General features: G+C 41.8%; 2 protein-coding genes across 11 annotated transcripts in view; one reads left to right on the top strand and one right to left on the bottom strand.

The window, feature by feature from the left end:
• The first annotated feature begins 5,292 nt into the window (after nt 1–5,292).
• FBXL22 (F-box and leucine rich repeat protein 22) lies at nt 5,293–8,244 on the top strand. The gene is made up of 2 exons (XM_053954260.1): nt 5,293–5,686; nt 7,608–8,244. The coding sequence occupies exons 1-2, from the start codon at nt 5,352–5,354 to the stop codon at nt 7,951–7,953; spliced, it is 681 nt and encodes a 226-aa protein (XP_053810235.1). The 5' UTR covers nt 5,293–5,351; the 3' UTR covers nt 7,954–8,244.
• Nucleotides 8,245–12,130: 3,886 nt separating this feature from the next.
• HERC1 (HECT and RLD domain containing E3 ubiquitin protein ligase family member 1) overlaps nt 12,131–17,711 on the bottom strand; it is a 103,056-nt gene continuing 97,475 nt past the window's right edge. For all 10 annotated transcript variants that reach the window (XM_053954251.1, XM_053954254.1, XM_053954253.1 and 7 more), the window contains exons 70-78: nt 17,508–17,646; nt 17,047–17,216; nt 16,642–16,811; nt 16,301–16,466; nt 15,931–16,007; nt 15,253–15,505; nt 14,871–15,023; nt 13,611–13,916; nt 12,131–12,786 (exon numbers count right to left, since the gene is read on the bottom strand). In XM_053954251.1, the coding sequence (XP_053810226.1) occupies nt 12,601–12,786; nt 13,611–13,916; nt 14,871–15,023; nt 15,253–15,505; nt 15,931–16,007; nt 16,301–16,466; nt 16,642–16,811; nt 17,047–17,216; nt 17,508–17,646 (1,620 nt within the window). In that variant the 3' untranslated portion in view covers nt 12,131–12,600. The remainder of the gene's footprint in view (nt 12,787–13,610; nt 13,917–14,870; nt 15,024–15,252; nt 15,506–15,930; nt 16,008–16,300; nt 16,467–16,641; nt 16,812–17,046; nt 17,217–17,507; nt 17,647–17,711) is intronic.

Consider the following 17,711-nt stretch of genomic DNA (forward strand, 5'->3'; position numbering starts at 1 on the left):
TTTCATTGTGCACTTTGCAATTTCCTCTTGTGGGTTTTTGTTTTGTTGTGTCAATGGTAGCATTTGACTTACTGAACTTGGACACAAACTAACTTTTTTTTAGTTATACCAGAAAACCTCAGCAGATTTGGATTTGCTGCTTTAGTTGTGATAACTCACTTTTTATATATATAGTTTCATGAAATAGTTATTTGACTTTTTTATAGTAATGTTTTCAGTTCTCACTTTCTAGAGGCACATTTACATCAAAAAAAACTTCGTCCTCCTTACAAGCAAGATGAATGTGCTTTTGATCATGAAAAGCAATACAACTTCATGCTGTTCTCAGTCCTATTACGTAGATATTAATTAATCTCTTTAAAGCAAGGAATTGTTTGCACGTATTATTTTCCCTCGTGCAAGAAACTTAAGCAGTGACCAATCATCCTTTGTCTGCACAAGAGAGGCAATATAACATCATAATATTAACTAGACCAAGTAATTGCTGCTATATTGGTGTGTATTCAGGCTGGTGACTTTCAGGAATCATTGTAAATAAACAGTTGGTTCAATTATATCAATACTGCAATTTAATTACAGTACTGCTCAGATATGCTGCCCCCTACTACCTGCAAATTTAAAACAATTATCTTTACCTGTCTAAATTATGTTGCCCTTTATGGTTTTATAACGGAACCTGAATTGCATTAGACATTTCTTGGTTTAGACTGTCATCCTGAAATTGGATCATGAACACTTATGTGCTTGAAAATTGGGGAGACTTCCTGGCAGTAGAATCCCAAGTGGAACCCCTTAAATCCTAGCGGGAATTGGATGTACCCCAAGGGCTGGGGTTTGTGAGAACAGGCGTAGGTCTAAATTCAGCTCTGTTTCATGGCTACAGTTGACTTGGAAGCAGGAGGAGACAGATGGTGTTGCAGGTGCTTTGCATGAAATCGTTCTGTCAGTTCAAATGCAAACTCGAGGATGCTTCTCTCACAGCAGAGCCTTCAGAGGGAAAGTGCCAAGCAAAGCACGCTTGTGACTGGAGCAGACTCAGAGAGCTCCTGTGGCATTTACACAATGGCCCAGGGTGGCATTTTGGTTTGGTCTCTAGGTGAACACTGGAGTCATGGTGCAGTTTCTAAAACCTGGCTATGTAATAGAGAAAGACTACGCTAAAAAAAACCCAAACCAGTTTTAGCTCTACTGCTGATGAGTGGAAGTCAGCTATTATGATGGGAAAGGCAGACAGGAAAACCACTACTGCCAAAGCCAGGAATCTGACAGAAAACATGAAATTTGAGAACTGTTGCAGTTCAGATTTGTTCCCTCAGTCTCTTCTTTCTGGCTGGCCCTCTTGTACCAAGCAAGGAGGTGGACACTCCTGAAAGCTCAGTAAGAGGAGAATACAGTTCATGGAGAGTCCCATCACCAAACAGCAGCTCTTAGTTGTGTTAACTAGAAAATGCAGTTGTCTGAAAACAACTGGGAGTCCTATTTTAGTTAATGCCCCTGAAAGACACGGAGAGGGGGCTGGAGTGGAGCCCAGAGCAGCCTGGGGCACGGGGAGTGCACAGCAGTGCCTTGCCCTGGGGTCCTGCTGCCTGTTCACAGGCCAGGGTAAGGACAAATAAGAATCAGAGCATTTGGTACAGAGCCATTCTTGGGAGCTTTGTCACAGCATCTTAAACCAAGAAAGGGAGAAATTGGCTTAATCTAAAACTGCAGAAATCGTTCAGCATAGCTAATGGGTTTCGAGTATGTACACAGGTTAAGACTATAGAGTTATTTGATATAGTGACATATTTATAAGGATGTTGTCTTTTACTTGAACATTAAACTAAGTTGAACAGTAATTAGAACTTGTCCTTGCTTTAAGCTGTAGATAGTTTGTAACCTTCCCTTCCGTACAGGCAGGCAGTCTTCTAATCAACGAGAATAGGTTGCTGATACTTACACAAGCAGAAAACGGAAAGGTAAAGCATTGTACCACATTCCTGCTGCTCACAGGGAGCTGCGCAGATACCACCACTAGCTGTGTTTTCTCTGCATGCTGCTTGGACTGGGTTTCTTTAGAATTTACTTTTGACAATGCCAAGTTTAAAATACCAACTATCTCTGGGCCAGCAGCAGTTTAATTTACAGTAATCAGGTGTATGCAGTGCTCTTGCAAAACAGTGATGTAAATGTGCCTTTCTGTATTTTTAGAAATTTTAATTTGTAATCTTCAGCAGCATTCACTTCTTTTAATCAACTTGTCAGTAATTGTTTGGGTCAGAGTTATGTTCTCACTTGAGCATTTTCTTTCAGTCCCATTTACTGTGTCCCACACAGCTCCTGGGCAGTGGTGTCTCCAGCAGGGCCATGTGGAGCCGGTCTGGGAACACGATGCAATCACAGCAGGCTGTCCTTGCAGCAGGTGCTGCTCAGGACTCAGCCATATGCTTTGCTGGAACAAGTACATTGTAAATCCTTTCCTAATTTAACTTTCTCCCACTGCAAACTCAGATGGACAGTATGAACAGTTTGTTGTGGCAACACAAGTATTTCTCTTCCTGGTGGAGAACTTTGCTTATCCACTGTATTCTATTCAGTGTGGTGTCGAAAGAAAAAAGTAACTGAGCACTGAACCAGTAACATATACTGCACCTGGCCTACTATTACCTTTTTAACCTAGCTTGTATATCCTATATTTATCTACTCGCTTGTGGCGGGGAATCTCTCTTTCATTTAAGCCAAATGTTTTTTTCTACTTACTGCTCATCATAGTACACACTAGCTGGCAAGAATTTTTTTCTTGCTTGAGACTGCTCTGCAAGCAGCAACTCCTAGCTACAGTTCAAAGACTTGCATCTTTTTCACCAAAATGTGTCCAATCAAAGGTTGTCCTTTTGTTATTGATTGTTTAGCCACGTATACAACTGGAGCCGTTGTTATGTCAGTCAAAACTGCAAAATGTCCAGCTCCTAAATGTCAGCAAGAGAGGAGACTTTGAAAGTTTGAGACAGGAAGGGATAGTGGACTTGTATCAAAAACAGGAGGCCATTTATGAAGATTTTACTAAATCAGTGGGAAGTGTAACACGTGGTGTTAAGAAGTTCTCCCAGCAATGTTTCATTACTGATGTGTCTGTGTCTTACTGATGAGGTAATGGGCACCTTGAAGCTGATTCCAGCGTGCTTTAGGATATTCTCAAGTACTGTAGTGCCATAGTTGTAATTGTTTACCATTAAAATCTTGTGTGTAATTTTCAGTGAGGATTACTGACTGTGCTCATCTTGTGTGTTTCTGGAGCATTTCCAGGATGAATGTGAATTATATCTCATCACATAGTGTGTTCATGGAAAATGTGCCATTAAAGTGTCTCCTTTCCTTAGAAAACGAAACTTCTCTTGTCCTTCTACAGGCTTGCAGAACATTAATGTATGTCCTCTGAACACAAATTGCAGAATACTGTATCTTGCTCTGGGAAAAAAAAAATAAAGCAATTGCAGTGTTCCTAACTCTATAACACCTCTACCAAACTTAGCACCCAACCCCGAAGTGGATCTGCCATTCCATTTGAAATGCCTTGTCACCCAACTGCTGTTAATTTTTATGTCACATTGTGGTGTGTCCCCTCTGTCTGGCAAGAGTCCATCTTAGGACATCCTTGTCATTCAACTTTGCTAGATTGTTGATTTGTTGTTAAATGGGGGGGGTGTTAATTAGTATTTTTTAAAATGGTATTCCTGTATGTATAACTCTGAGACATCTCAACTGTTTAAACCTGCTCAAAAACAAAGGTAAGTTCTTGAGAGTTGAAAATGCTAATATAAGAATTAAGAACACCTGCAGGCACATCTGACAGGGGGGAGGAACAGCAATCTCCTTATCATTTCAAAAAAAAAGATGAAATGACAAAGGATATAAAACCAAGAAGACGGGACAATTGTTAAACACAGCTTACTGTGTATAGTAGAAAGTTACTAACTAAAGAATGAAGCAGAAAGAATTGCCATTTCTTTATGTATGCCAGCTGTGTTCAGACACACATTACTCATACACTTCCTTCAAGCTATGAATTGTTGCAGACTCCAAACAAATTTCAGATCTTGTTTTTCAGAGTTGAATTTTAAGCTGCATTCTTGGGGTAAGAAGGAAGAGGTGAAATTGGGTCCCACTCAACCTTGTCCTGTATTAAAACACTCCTAATTAAAATGCCATAAAGTCTCCCAGCTACTATTTGTGTGCAGGCTACTTGAAAAACTCCCCCAGTGCTGTTTGCTGTAACTTCTTATGGATTTGTTGAATGTATTTATTCTCTTGTATTAACACCAGGCAGAAAGTGACTATAAAATACCTTAATCTCAAGCATTTTTGATTCACAAGCTGGAAAGTTAAAGGGATGCTTATTGCCTTTAATTCCAACCTGTCCTTGCTGTAGCTTTATTTTTCTTCTAGGAACAACTTTCTGCTACACTTTCTCCAATTTTTGTACAACAGATGCTTTTAGCTTGAAAACCACTTTCATATCTCCTTATTCTACCAAAGGGTGGAAAAAAGATTTCTGTGGTAATGGAACTATAAACCTACAGAACCAGAACAGCCAAACTTGTAAAACTCAAGGCAATAGAAGACATCTATTAAAAGCACAAGCCCACAAGGAACTAAACATAGCCTTGCTGTTCCCATGCATGGCTGCCTCTGTGTCATTGCTCCCTCCTGCAGGAAGGTGGGGACACAGCCAGCTTTGTTTATAGAATCACAGCTCAGCCTCAAGTAACTGTGGGCAGGAAACTGTCCCTACCTCTGGGGCTTGTGAACTGAACAGCAGACTGTGTGTGTGCTTCAAGGCACCCAGAGAATGTTTCATCTCCTAAAAAAATGTTTATGAAAGTTCCATTATCCATGTAACAGTCTCTGAACATGAACCAAACGTGCAACCTCAGAAAAATAAATGATCAAATAGAGAGTAGAAGTGTACTCTGCCAAACCAAAGTGCTGCTCAGCCAAATCTCCTGAATGGGAAACACTGACAAAGATATGCCTGGCAGCTGTAGCTACAGCCCCACCCCACTCCAGTAACTCAGCACAAGAACTTTGCTAAATTTCAGAAGAGTCTACAAGGGGGGAAAAAAAATCCCTTTTAAGGAAGCATTTCATGACAATCAGGTTGTACATGCCCGTTCCATTCCCTTGGACAAAGGAAGCAGAAGCTACATACATGGTTCTTTTCCTGTCCGTGTTCTGAGCTTCTGCACCAGTTAGCCAAAAATAAATCCCATTCCACAACCATATATGTGCAACAGCCTCCTGGTGAGTGTGAACCCCCTCCAGCACTGCTGTTACTCCACCAGGCGAAGACACTCTGCCACTGCTGCTGGAAAATGCACATAACCCAGCTCAACCGGGAATGCCTTTTACATCTCTTCTCTTTTCTGGACAAAAACAGTAGGAAAAATCTAGCAAAAACATGTCACAAGTTACTAGAAGTATTTCAGGATCCTTTACTGTGGTCTTTGTTGAACTTTCATTCTCCAGTGGAACTAAAGAAGGACAATTTTCTCCTGGGGCCTGCTTTAAAACACTTATCCATCTGCTGGTATTCAGAGAGAGTCAAGGTGTGTAATATTGAAGATTGGATGAAAAACAGTTTCCAGAAAGACTTCTGTAAGAGGCATGAGAACACTGTCAGTGATTTTTTACTAGACGTTTGCAACAGGTACGTTCTGTGGGTGTCAGCGTGTAGTAACTGCCTTGAGGTGAGTGAAGTCAGAGTTATTTCAAATACTCCATAACCCTTGCCTGAAGTAAGAGCATGAAGTACATGAGTGCTTTGCCTTTACAACTGTAGTGTAAGTTCATTTTACAGTGGCAACAGTGTATACTTCCTCTACATTTCCCTCCTTTTTTTCCTAAGAATTAGTTATTAATATGGGAAAGTGCACTCCTGCTTCCCATACTGCTGCTCAGCTAAACGACACCATTCTGGCAGTGTCTGGGGGGGTGCCTGCAGCGGAGCTCTGATTTCAAACAGTGAACACACTTCATTACAACCAAGTTCAATTAACATGTTACTAAGTGTCAACTTTAGTTCAGTCTAAAAAGTAAATATTGCTATTACACTGAAGTTTAAACTCCTAGCTGCTTCTAAACTGCAGTGAGGGAAGAGAAATGCCACCATGGAAAAGCAGCTCTGGGTGCACAGCTTTTCCCTCACAGCTCTCCTGCTGCAAGGCAGCTCTGAGGAAGGAGCAGAGCAGCGGCAGGAGGAGTCTCACAGGGTAGAGCCAGTCCCACTGTGTGTGGGTAACACCGGGCTGGTTTGGTCCCAAAGCAGAGCCAGGGGGCCACGGCAGTAGCTCCCTGACATGGTGCACCTGTGCCACAACCCTCAGCTTTTGAGCAACAACTGAAAAATTATGGGATAGTGACAGGAGAGAGCCAGCAGCAGTGCAATCTCAAAACAAGGATTGAAAAGCAGCTTCAAAATGGATTAAATTGCAAATGCCAGATTTCTGAAGTAAATGTTCTAGAACAATTGATAAATATCTGGATTAATTAAGGAGGAATTAGCATACTTGTGCCTAGAAAGGATAAAACAATATCCTACCTCTTTTTGCTGCAACCCATTGAAAGCATTCCCAGTCCTAGCACTGTGTACAAAGAAAAATGCAAATCAAATATCTAGCTCTTCTTCCTGAGTTTAAAGTAGTTTTATTCTGTTAGAGCCTTTCTTGACTGTTGCCAGCTTTCTCCTCCAACTGCTCCAAACAGAAAAGAGTTAAAAAAAAAAATCTGTCTAGAGGTCTCACAAGAGCAACATTAACACAGACCTATGTGTGATGCTCAGTTTAGCCAGGTGGATGCTGAAATGCTACTGGCCTGGAGAGGGGGCTGAGTGAGGAGCCAGACATGGTACATGTTTGCACAGGGCCCTGCTCAGCACAGCAGCTGCTCTAGGACAGCTGCACAGCATCCACACCCCACTGGGGACAGGCCTTTCCTGTACTTCCCCAGGCCTACTCAAGCAGCAAGAAAAAGCTTTTTTCATTTGCTGCATCATTGTTTATAACAACAGTTACCAGTTTCAGTGACTCAAAGGAAAGTTTAAGACCTGAGTGGGGTTTGAACATCAAACACTCTTTAGGAAGTAACTGGCACCTATTCAGTAAATCCAAGGAGATAAATTATATCTGTAATTCCTGAAAATTAAGAGTGGGAGTGCCTTATTTGCTCGTGCTCAGCATGTCTGCATAGCAGTCTCTTCTCAGTTGTCCTCCACTTCATCCTGAAATTAATCTCTCTGCTGGGTCTCCACTGTCTGTGCCTGGAGAAGCACAGCACCATCCAACTCCTTAAGAAAAAATGATGCAGCCACAGGTTAAATAGGCCTCCACATGCCACTGTGCCAGCTGAGCTAGAGATGTTGCTACTAACAGAAAAAGCAAAGGAGGTAAGCTTTGCCTTTAGTTAAGCTGAACATTAAGCTCTACATGTGCACTCACCTACTTGCGTCTCCTTGCCCCTCCTGATGAAGAGGAGGCATTTTTCCAACCTTCATATTTATTCTTGATGCTATTTGCTTCTACAAGCTCCGTGATTTATTTCTCCCATCTCACCTGTCACCATCCTGCTTTCAGATGTCCAAATCTGCTGTCTCTGACCCTCTCTGGATGTGGCCATGTTACAGATGACTGCATTTTGCAGCTTCTCAAGAACTGCCCAAACCTGAAGAGCCTCAAACTGGAGAACTGTGTGCGGATCACTGACCACACCCTGGAGGCAGTGACCCGCCACGGGGCATCACTGCGAACACTCCATGTGGATTTCTGTCGCAATGTAACACAAGCTGGGCTAGAGAGAGTCAGGGAAAAGTGTCCTTCAGTAATGCTGAGAGCGGAGAGAAGTGCTAACATGATCCCAGACAGTAAGCCAGAAAGAAAGCTGATGCTTGAAAAAGCATCAAGAAAATTGGTTCAGCTTTAAAGTGTGGGTATTTTTCCTCACTGAGGTAGCAATGAACTGTTGCTACTTCCATGGGTTTTGGTCAAGTCCAAACAAATGGTTGTTTTGTAAAGGGAAAAGACATTCATCTCCTCCTGGATGGGCTTCAGGAAAAAACTGTTTGCTCTCTGTTGTTCCTGAAACTGGGAAACCCTGCATTGCTATCACAAAATGCCAGATCTGCTGAAAACTGCAGTTCTGGTACCCTCCTGCTGCAGATGCACCTCACTCAGAAGAGGGAAGCAGCAGTGTGTTTATTGAAGCCAAATAATTTGATAGAGTTCAATAAATTTTATGAACTTTTAAGAAAGTTTAACAGTAATTTGACATGTTACAGTAAGTTTGATGGCAAGGTTCACTGACTGCATGGAAGAAACACAGAGTGAACTGAGGCAGAATGAGTCACACAGGGACCTGAGAACACAAACATTAAGGAAGAGCCTCCCACTGGGTGACGAGGTTCAGACTGGACCCTGCACTTTCAAAACTCCTTATGTAATGGGCAAGGGCATGAAGCCACAACAGAGAGAGCATGAATCACTGTAGTATTTTCACAAATTTCAGGACAAGAGTGATTTACAAATTTCTGTTAAAGGGTATTACCAGAAAGTCGTTCCATCCGTTAAGGAGGTTAACCACTCCCTGAAACACCTTTCTAGCAAAAGCAGAGTACTGACCACCTGCACTTCCTCAGTGATTAACAGTGGCAGCTAATTTACCAGGCTTTTTTATTTAATGAGGGAAGCATGGATTCAAGGCACAAAAAACACAGTTAGACCCTCTGCATGATGTACTTACATAATAAAAGAAGCACCAAGTTATTTTTTTAAAGCTGACATTAAAGGAAGTGCAGTCTGAACAAGTGCTAATTCAGAAAATTAATCCACAAGAAAAGACAGTGACTAACAGCCTGTAGCTTTAAATGCTAAATTAGGAACACAGTACAGACCAGCTGTATATAAATACCCATTTCTCACTGCAAAGTACAAAACCAGTAGCTATTTTCATCCCATAGCACAAGGCTGTCTCCTTCCTGCACACTGCTCTGCTATCTGGAAGTGAAACTTTTTTTTTTTTTTACATACTTTTGATGCTATGCCACCATCTACAAAATTTGACACCAAAAAGGACTTTACAGCTCTTAACATAACTGAATATACTTCTCCTTCTGATCCTGGTTAATTGATCCACAGATATACTTGGTACTTTGGCTGAGGTAAGAAATAAATCACAGCATTACAGCAACTTAGTCAAACAATACTGCAATTCTAGAGAAATACTTGATCAGTATGAGCATCTGTAAGAAACACTCACCCAGAAAACCAATGAGGAAAATAAATTATTCCATCTTCGTTACTTAGCCATATTTAACAGTATGACACTGTAAAAGTGGTATTTCATTAACTCCTTCCTAAAGTTCAAGTAGGGCCCTTATGCACCACAAGGTAAGGAAGAAAACTTCTTCCTTGTTGGAAGAACAAGGAAGATCTTGTTGGTGCCACAACAAGAAGTGCAGACACAGCAATCCTCAACCCAGCACTGACAGCTATGAAAGGACATTGCTGAGCTGAACAAATTTATTGTCACGTGTAAATTGGGCAGCTGACACAACTTGTACCTTGGATACACAACAACAGCTCCACATGCTGCCGACAAGCCAAAACAAAGCATGAACTTACACAGTCACCGCAACAAGCAAAGACTTGCTCATGCCACCAGCTCTCCCAGCAGCACTCTGTGGTGAAAGACATGTCTCTCTAGTTGGAACAGGAACAGATTTTCAAATAGCTACATGATATGAAAGCACATTTGCATCTGTCTACATATTACTTAAGCCTTTTTACCAGTCTTCTACCAGGACTGGGGGGGGGGGGGGGGGGGGGGGGGGGGGGGGGGGGCGGGGGAAGGAGTTCCAGGCCATTAAAGTTCCATCAAGCACAAACCTTTAATTAACATTTCCTGTGATTTTACTGTAAACTGCCTCCAAAAAGATCTTCACTATCAAGAAAGCTAACTGCACAGTCCACATAAAACTGCCATTTTTTGGCACCGTTCTATTATTTCCTGTGCTGAATGAAACAGGCTGACAAATCAGTGCCACAAAATCAGATACATCCATGAGGTGCAGAAGGCAATAATACAGGACTTAATACAGCAGTTTCCCCATTTATTTAAATACTGTATTTTTTACCTATTAAACCTATACATTTAGGCCAAGATGTGACTATACATCCTCACAACACAGTGATGGGACACCAACATCTCAGTCCAATTTGAAACCTAATACACAATAAGGCAGGAAACGAAGCCTGCATGATTTCAGAGCCATGAGACCCTCCCTTCCCCCAACTCCTGATCCCCCTCCAATGTTTTGCTCTGCATTGTGGTCTTTGATGGTAGCTAGGCTTTTGCCTTTTTCAAGAGCCAATATATAGTCCTGAGAGAACTTCACCAGATAAACCACACATATGCAAATTTTTACAGCTTCCTAAGCCCTCCCTCTGAGCACTGTCAGCTGGCAGCAATACAGCAGCTTGGTCTTGGACACAAGGAAATTTCCCAATCAATCCCTGTTAATGTATAATAGATACATGAGAGACAGTAACAGGAATTTCTACCCTACACTCCACACTCAGATGGACCAGCCTTGCCCCAGGTGCAATGACACTAATAAACATTTTCACCAGCCCTCAGTCCCAACAGCATCATCCCAAGGAGTTGAGGGAGGAAAAAATGGAGCAGAGGGGAAAGGAAATGATGGAGCAGAGCAGCTCTGACTCACCAGGGGACAGCCTCTCCCCTTTTCCTTCCCCAGGTACATCCTGCTCTGAACACCAGTGTTTGACATCAGTGATGACTTTCATAGAGACAACGGGCTATTACCTGTTGTCTAGCACTTTCCTAAGGCACAGAGCAGAGATCTCCTTGTGCAGTACACTGCTGTCCTAACCAAACGGAACATCACTGTGTAAGTCAAACCATGCTGATCACAATAGTTACAGCTGAGACCAAAATGAGACCAAAGGCAGAACTAAAAATGTGAATAAAATCCACAGCATTGACTACTACCCTGTCCTGTGGTAGTCTGTTGTTTTGCAGTTCGTTCTTCTGTAGTAGGTTTTAAATATTCCTTGTTATAGGTTTGTAATGGTTCATCCCATGTACCCCATTTGGCTTCCCCAATGGTTCAGTCCTGAGATGTTGACCCCAAAATTCTCCTGCCAAGTGTCTGTCAATCCACCTGTCAATCTCCTTTGTTCCCTTCTGGAATTTTTCCTGTCCTTCATCCCCTCCTCAAAGCAAGATTGGGGTGCAAAGTTTGCTCCTTCCCCTTGGTGGCTTCTATTGGAAAGCCCTTACCCTGCACTGCTCCCCTAATGCCTTCCTATTGGTAAAAGGTTGTGTCCTCCCCTTATTCCCACCTCTCCTTAAAAGCAGCTTTTTGCCCCCAGTTATAGTCATTTGTCCCTGAATCCTCTGGGGAATAAACCTTCCTTGGAACTCAACCAAGCGATCCCTCTGTTCCTTTGCCTCGGTTTCTCGCGCTGTGCTGCTGCTGTGTCGCGCACGCCGCAGCCGCGTGCGGCAGGAGCTGCGAGCCCTGCGCGCGCCGCCAGCCGGGGAGCTCAGCCAGGATCCGGGGGCGGCCGCTCTCGTGACTGCACATGGGTCTGGGGGAGCGAGCTGGCTGCAGAACATCTACCCTGTGACTGCAGCGTGCAGTTACACTGTCCTTTCCATGTTAATTTTTGTGTACTCTGAGCAGGAATAAACTATATCAATGTGTCCATTAAAAAATATTATTATTTTGCTCAAAATATTTAAAGCTTCTGAATCAAGGTGGCAGCATGCTGTTACTGTCAACAACTATTATGGAGGAGCAAAATGTTTAAAGAAAAAAGCAAGAAGGAACCAAGCACAGCATGAGCTTGTATTGTAGCACAAGGAATGAACAACAGTATACCCAAACAGCCAGGGCCTCGGGCCAGGAGAAGGCAGAACATGGGGCTACACAGCACAGTCCAGCAGGGTAAATATTTTAAGATGCTTCAAATGTCACACCCTGTCTCAACACTGTAAGACTATTATTTCCTGAGACAAAATATAAAAGTATGAAGCCTGAGTAAACCAACCACAGTTCACAAATGCATACAAGCAGTCAAGTCTTGAATTTGCTTTATTTTTCTCTGCAGAAGGAACCCTGCACAGGCAATTCAAATTAAAACAAAATAAATATGTGAATATTCATGTGAAACTGTCCTGGCTAATGAACAATTATACACAATGTACAACTCTTCATGTTCACTGGGAAGGTTTACAAATGTACTATTCCCAACAAAAATGCACCAAAATGTCTCCATGCAAACTTATCAAAAGTGACCAAAAAAGGAGAAAAAACTTACCGATCATACTTTTTTGTTTTTTTCCTTTTTTCTTTTTTACAATCACAAAAAAATAAAAACATCTAATTTTTTGTTACATTTAGAGTAACTAAAATGTGGCCACCATCTATTAAGATCTGGTTTTATGCTCCTAAAACATCTATGGTTACTGTAAAATTATATCAATGATGAATTGGACTTAGGGCACTATTTGTAGTAAAAGGAAGATGATTTTGTTCACAGAATATTAATAATCTGTGTCTGAGCCCTCTGCATTGTCCACATTCCGGGAGAGCATGTAATTGTCCATGTCTATAGACCTGCAATTATTGATTGCATAGCGCAAACGCTCTGCCATGATTACTTGACTGGAGTAAGGTGGGAGCCTCAGTTGAAAGAAACAAGTCTGTGAGGTAGGCAAGCTGTCGTAAGGCTGTGGAAACGGATAAAAGGTGGGACATTGGTAAGTTGTGAATGAAGTTAACAGTGCAACAATATCCACATTTCATTGCTCCTTGCCTCTATCATTTTCACATTCTATCTCAAATTCCTTTAAAGGAGGAGATTGACCTCCCTTGTTTACAGCATTTGTTCCACCCTTAAGTATGTCCAAAACCTCTGTAACCTACTCTGCAAGTAACACAACCCACTAATGAATTCAGCCTTTTGAAAAGTTGATCACACTGTGTTTAGAAGCCCGCTGCTAGATACCAAACACTGTTCAAATTACATACCATAGTGTGCATAAGGCAATCTGAGAGACACCTAACCAATCAGGACAAACAAACCCCTGTTAGCTGAGATTTTGTCCAGTTTTTTGTTCATGTTGTTCACAGAGAATGTGCTTTCACTGCACAAAACCCCAAATGAATGCACCCTGTATGTAAAACAATACACTATAAACTCATTGCAGTGAAGAGTTCACTAGTGATCATATGTTGCCACTTGCACGAAATTAAAAACAGAAAGAAAATTACTAAATGAAAAGAGATCGGAACAATTACAGTTGACAAAGGTTTGTTTCTTGTCTTGATCTCCAATCACCAGTTGCAACAATTAAATTAAGATGCAATTCATGCAGCCTATGTCCTTCTACACAACCAAAATGTCTGAGTTTATTAACTTAGAGCATATCCCATCCCATACTTTTTCTGTAAATTTACAATTATGGTAATTGTCTCCTAGTGCCAAAGCACAGACTATACTTGAGAGGAAATAATAATGATGATAATAATAATAGTAATACCAGTGTCTTACCCTATCAACCTTCATTATTTGGAATCGCTGAGAGATATCAGCTGTGTTGGCTGGCAGTCGAGATCTTCCTGACACAAACCTCATGAAAAGGACTCTCTCCTCATTTGAAAATTCTTCCAGGGTGTGCCAGAACCACTGCACCAGCTGATGCTGCTCATCAACTTCTCTGTATCGCACAACCTTCTTCAGAACCTCAACTGATATTTCTGGCATTCCACAGACCATCTGCTCCAACTGCTTGGCAGTCAGAAGGGACAGCAAAGGAACAGGAACAATCCAAGACATTCCTTCCCTGACAGCAGCCACCTAATGGCCAAAAACAGGAGAGACGTTTGAAGTGCAACTGTCTGATCTCTACCACTTCCTGCACTACCCAAACACAAAAGTAACTTCTCAGCTGAGAAATGGCATCGAGAGACAGAATTACCAATGTCTTCCAAATACAGCCTCCCACACACGCAGCCCCTGCAAGGACTGTATTGTTTCTCAAGATCTTGGAGAATATTACAGATATTTTTAATTGTAATTGCACATTAAAGAACATGTTCTGATCCAACACAGAACTATTTAAAAAATTAGAAGTTTGCATCACAAATAACGATGGCTAAACCAAGCAACTGTGTTAACAGAAAAAAGACTTTGTTCTAATTCTGAGGTATGGTGAGAATGCTGCACTTGCTCTGCAAGACCTGGGATTTGGTATCTCTGATAAGGAAGTTGTTTTCTAAGAAAGACAGTATCACACAGGCATCTTTACCTTATAATTAGAATACTGCTTTCACAAGGGTCCCTATACAAATGACAAAATACACAGAACTATGCAATAGGTAATGAGCACTTCCCAAAACATACTGTGAAGTTTTTGCAGGATTTGTGTTATAACAAAAGAGAAACAGTTTCAAACTAAACAAATGTTTGTCAATAATATTTACTTTAGCCAGTTTCTGTGTTGTTCACATGTCCAGTTAGAGTACCCAGCATGCAAAACTGTAGGGTTTTTTCCTCAAGTGGGGCTACTCAAATGGAAGACCAGCTCTGATTTCTAGCACTCTCTTGCCAACTGAGCAATTACTGAGAAAAAAACAAGACTAAATTTAAAAAAAAAGGCCAAAACAGTTTGTGGAGAAGAAAAAATACAGAGATGCAGAAAGATGCAGAAAGCCAAGCTTTTCTTAGCACTGAATAAACTGTAATGGAAATAGGCACGAATTACCCCCTGTTCCTACTAACAACAGGGGCAGGTCACAACGAGGTTCTTACCTGTCGGTCCATTTCATGGAGTCTGTACTCAATTGCCCTCTCCACATACTCTTTCCTGTTTGAAAAGGTAAGCGGGATACTGTTCCCTCCAGGGATTATGGGAACCATTTTACCATCAGCACTTTGGCCAACAAAAGAATCTAAAGGAATCATCTGTTACGCAAAATAGGAAAGCATAAAGTCACTCCGGTGATTCAAGTATAGCGTTTTACTACAAGTCATCTAGAACTACATATACTAAGATCACAGACTATTCTAAATGCACAAGTGCTTGTTATCCCAAGAATGGAGATTGAAATTATAGAAATACTGATGTGAAGGTCAATCTCATATAGTAACTGCTTTCAGAATAAATCTAGAAGCGCTGATTTTATTATCTTACCTCATGGAAATTTTCTTCAGTAATCCCACTGTCTTCAATGTGAAGAATGCTGTTGAGGGTCTGCACACAGAGCAGATCTACCTCCTCCAAATCCTCCAAGATGAGTGGGATACAACAAAGTTGCTTCCAGACCATTGGAGCCAAATGAAGATCTAATGGCTTTTTTGTACGAATAGCTACACCCATGAGAATGCCCAAGAACTTAAACTGCATCAGATGTTCATCTAAACACGCTGAAGGATTAAAGAGAAATCTGAAAGGACAAAGAAGCAGTGAAAAGAGTATTATTTCTATGCTACTCCATTAGAAGTAAAAGGGAAAACACTTGTAAGCACAGCACAGTAACTGCCAGCACACTTATCAGCAAGTGTCCAAATAAACTTATTCAAGTAAGATTATTGTTATCTTTAGCTGTTAAAACATTGGAGCTGGAGGGAGGCAGAGCTCCTGAGCACAAAGCCTGGCATCTTGATGCTACTCTGAATTCTGCCATCAGCAATCCAGCAAGCCCACATTAAAGCCATGCCCTGGCTCCACAATGAAGTGACAACATACCCTGAAGGAAAAAGTACATTAGAGACAATAATGAAGTCTCGTAATTTGGTATAAAAAAGTCAACAAAGATTTGGATTTTCACCCACTACCACCTGCAATAAAAGCACGTTCTGTACAACTTACCTATCCCTGTTGTAGCCTACTTCAGCTGTAGCATTTGGGGAAGGAATAAGCAGGTCTACTATTCCAGTTTCCAGTTCCTTAAAAATCAATGAAAAAAAAAAAGCCTTCTTAGAAAGAGGGAAAGCAAACTTCTGACAGAACTATTAAGGCATTTTAGCACTACAAGACAGAATATTTCACTATGGTGATGATTACTCCTTACAAATTCATATGAAACACTGAGAGAAGGTAAACATGGTAGGATGATTTGAAGTAGTAAAGACATGTTTATTTCAAGACCTGTCTTTATGTCAGGCTACAATGTTTTTTTTCCTGGGACTGCACTGTGATACACTCCTGTTACACATTTCCAAAATATTCACAGAAATACCTGACACATTTCTGTAATGGTGTCATCAAACACTCCACCTGCATCATCAGCTCCTTCTCCAACCAGCTTCACTTTCCAGGCACGGGAGGGTAAGCGAAGGTCTGATGCATTCAGCTTTACCACTTGCCTTGCTATCTGGACAAAAATGGGCTTGCACTTCCGACCCCTTTGGGGGAAAGACACACAGTCACAAAAATATAACTCACAATCATGTAAAGGCTCTGAGTCATTCGATCAACAAAGCTTTCCAGAGCGAGCTCAGAATGCCAGAATAGAAGGCAGTGTATGAATCTCAGCATGCACACGAGGTGTAACCCAAGGCCTGTGAGAGCAGCACTGACCTGGTGGAGATCCTTTTCACAGTGATCTGGGGCCCGTAGTTCTTGCCCTGCACCATGGTTTTGCCTATGGAGCGCACCATGGGCAGGGTGTACACCCGTGGAGCCAGCAAGGGCCTCAGCTGTCCCTGCACTATGCCCCATGTTCCAGCATTGTAATGAGATGTACTGTTCTGCAATAAAGCACAAACATTGACCAGATAAACCAGAACACTGACTTGCCAGTGATAGCATAAGTGAAAAAGTAAAGCAATATCTTCAAAAAGTTTGCTTTATTATGGAATTATTTATTTTAAAATTTTTTTACCAAAAAATTACAGAGCCTATTAATAAGGTCCATCTAGATCTAGTCAGAAACTCTCTAGCAGAACAACACAGCCAAGCCAGTTTTTTCAAATGGAATTTTACCTGGTTATTGGGACTGAGGTTAAGTAATCTCCATGAAGAGTACATGAGGTCAGAGAAATGGTAGAGCAGTCTCAGCCTTGCTCTCACTGTATGAATGCTCACTTCCTTCAGTGCCCCATACTGGGGTGGGATGGCATCAGGTAAACCAAGCTGCAAAGGCACTGAAACACCTGCCACAGAAAGAGAAACCAAGCACTTGTTTGAGAAAGAGGAGCTGCATTGCTTTGGCTTGGATGAAGCTGATTTTCCTCACAGTAGCTTCCACAGTGCTCAGCTGCCTACTGGGGTTAAACCACAACAGAAGCCAAACTGAGAGTAAGATAATTTGTATATTAAACAAAACAAGGTATGGATATAAGAAACCCCACTTTTGTCCTGAATATTCAGAAATTCTTGTTGCACTCACAGCCCAGGAGACACCAGGACTAAAGAAAAGGCCAGACAAAAGCTGAGTTGCTCACCTGGAGCTCGAGGGGGGACGGGTGGAGCTGTCCAGGCTGCACTGTGGCAGCGGCCGGCCGAGATCTGCCGCACGTTCTTCCCCTGCAGCACCGTCACCAGCGTGGGCTCCCGCACATGGTTGGTGTGGCCCAGCCCCAGCTGCCAAAAGGCAACAATCAACAACTGGTAGTATTTCTACAACTCTCCAAGCAAGAATTCAGAGA

The sequence above is a fragment of the Vidua chalybeata genome, chromosome 13, assembly GCF_026979565.1.
Source record: "Vidua chalybeata isolate OUT-0048 chromosome 13, bVidCha1 merged haplotype, whole genome shotgun sequence".
NCBI lineage: Eukaryota > Metazoa > Chordata > Aves > Passeriformes > Viduidae > Vidua > Vidua chalybeata.

Bases quoted from the DNA above. Each gene is read 5' to 3' on its own strand.
- FBXL22 (XM_053954260.1), top strand. From the start codon at position 5,352: ATGCACATAACCCAGCTCAACCGGGAATGCCTTTTACATCTCTTCTCT. The intron at 5,687-7,607 runs GTACGTTCTGTG...TCCTGCTTTCAG, and splicing joins TTACTAGACGTTTGCAACAG to ATGTCCAAATCTGCTGTCTC.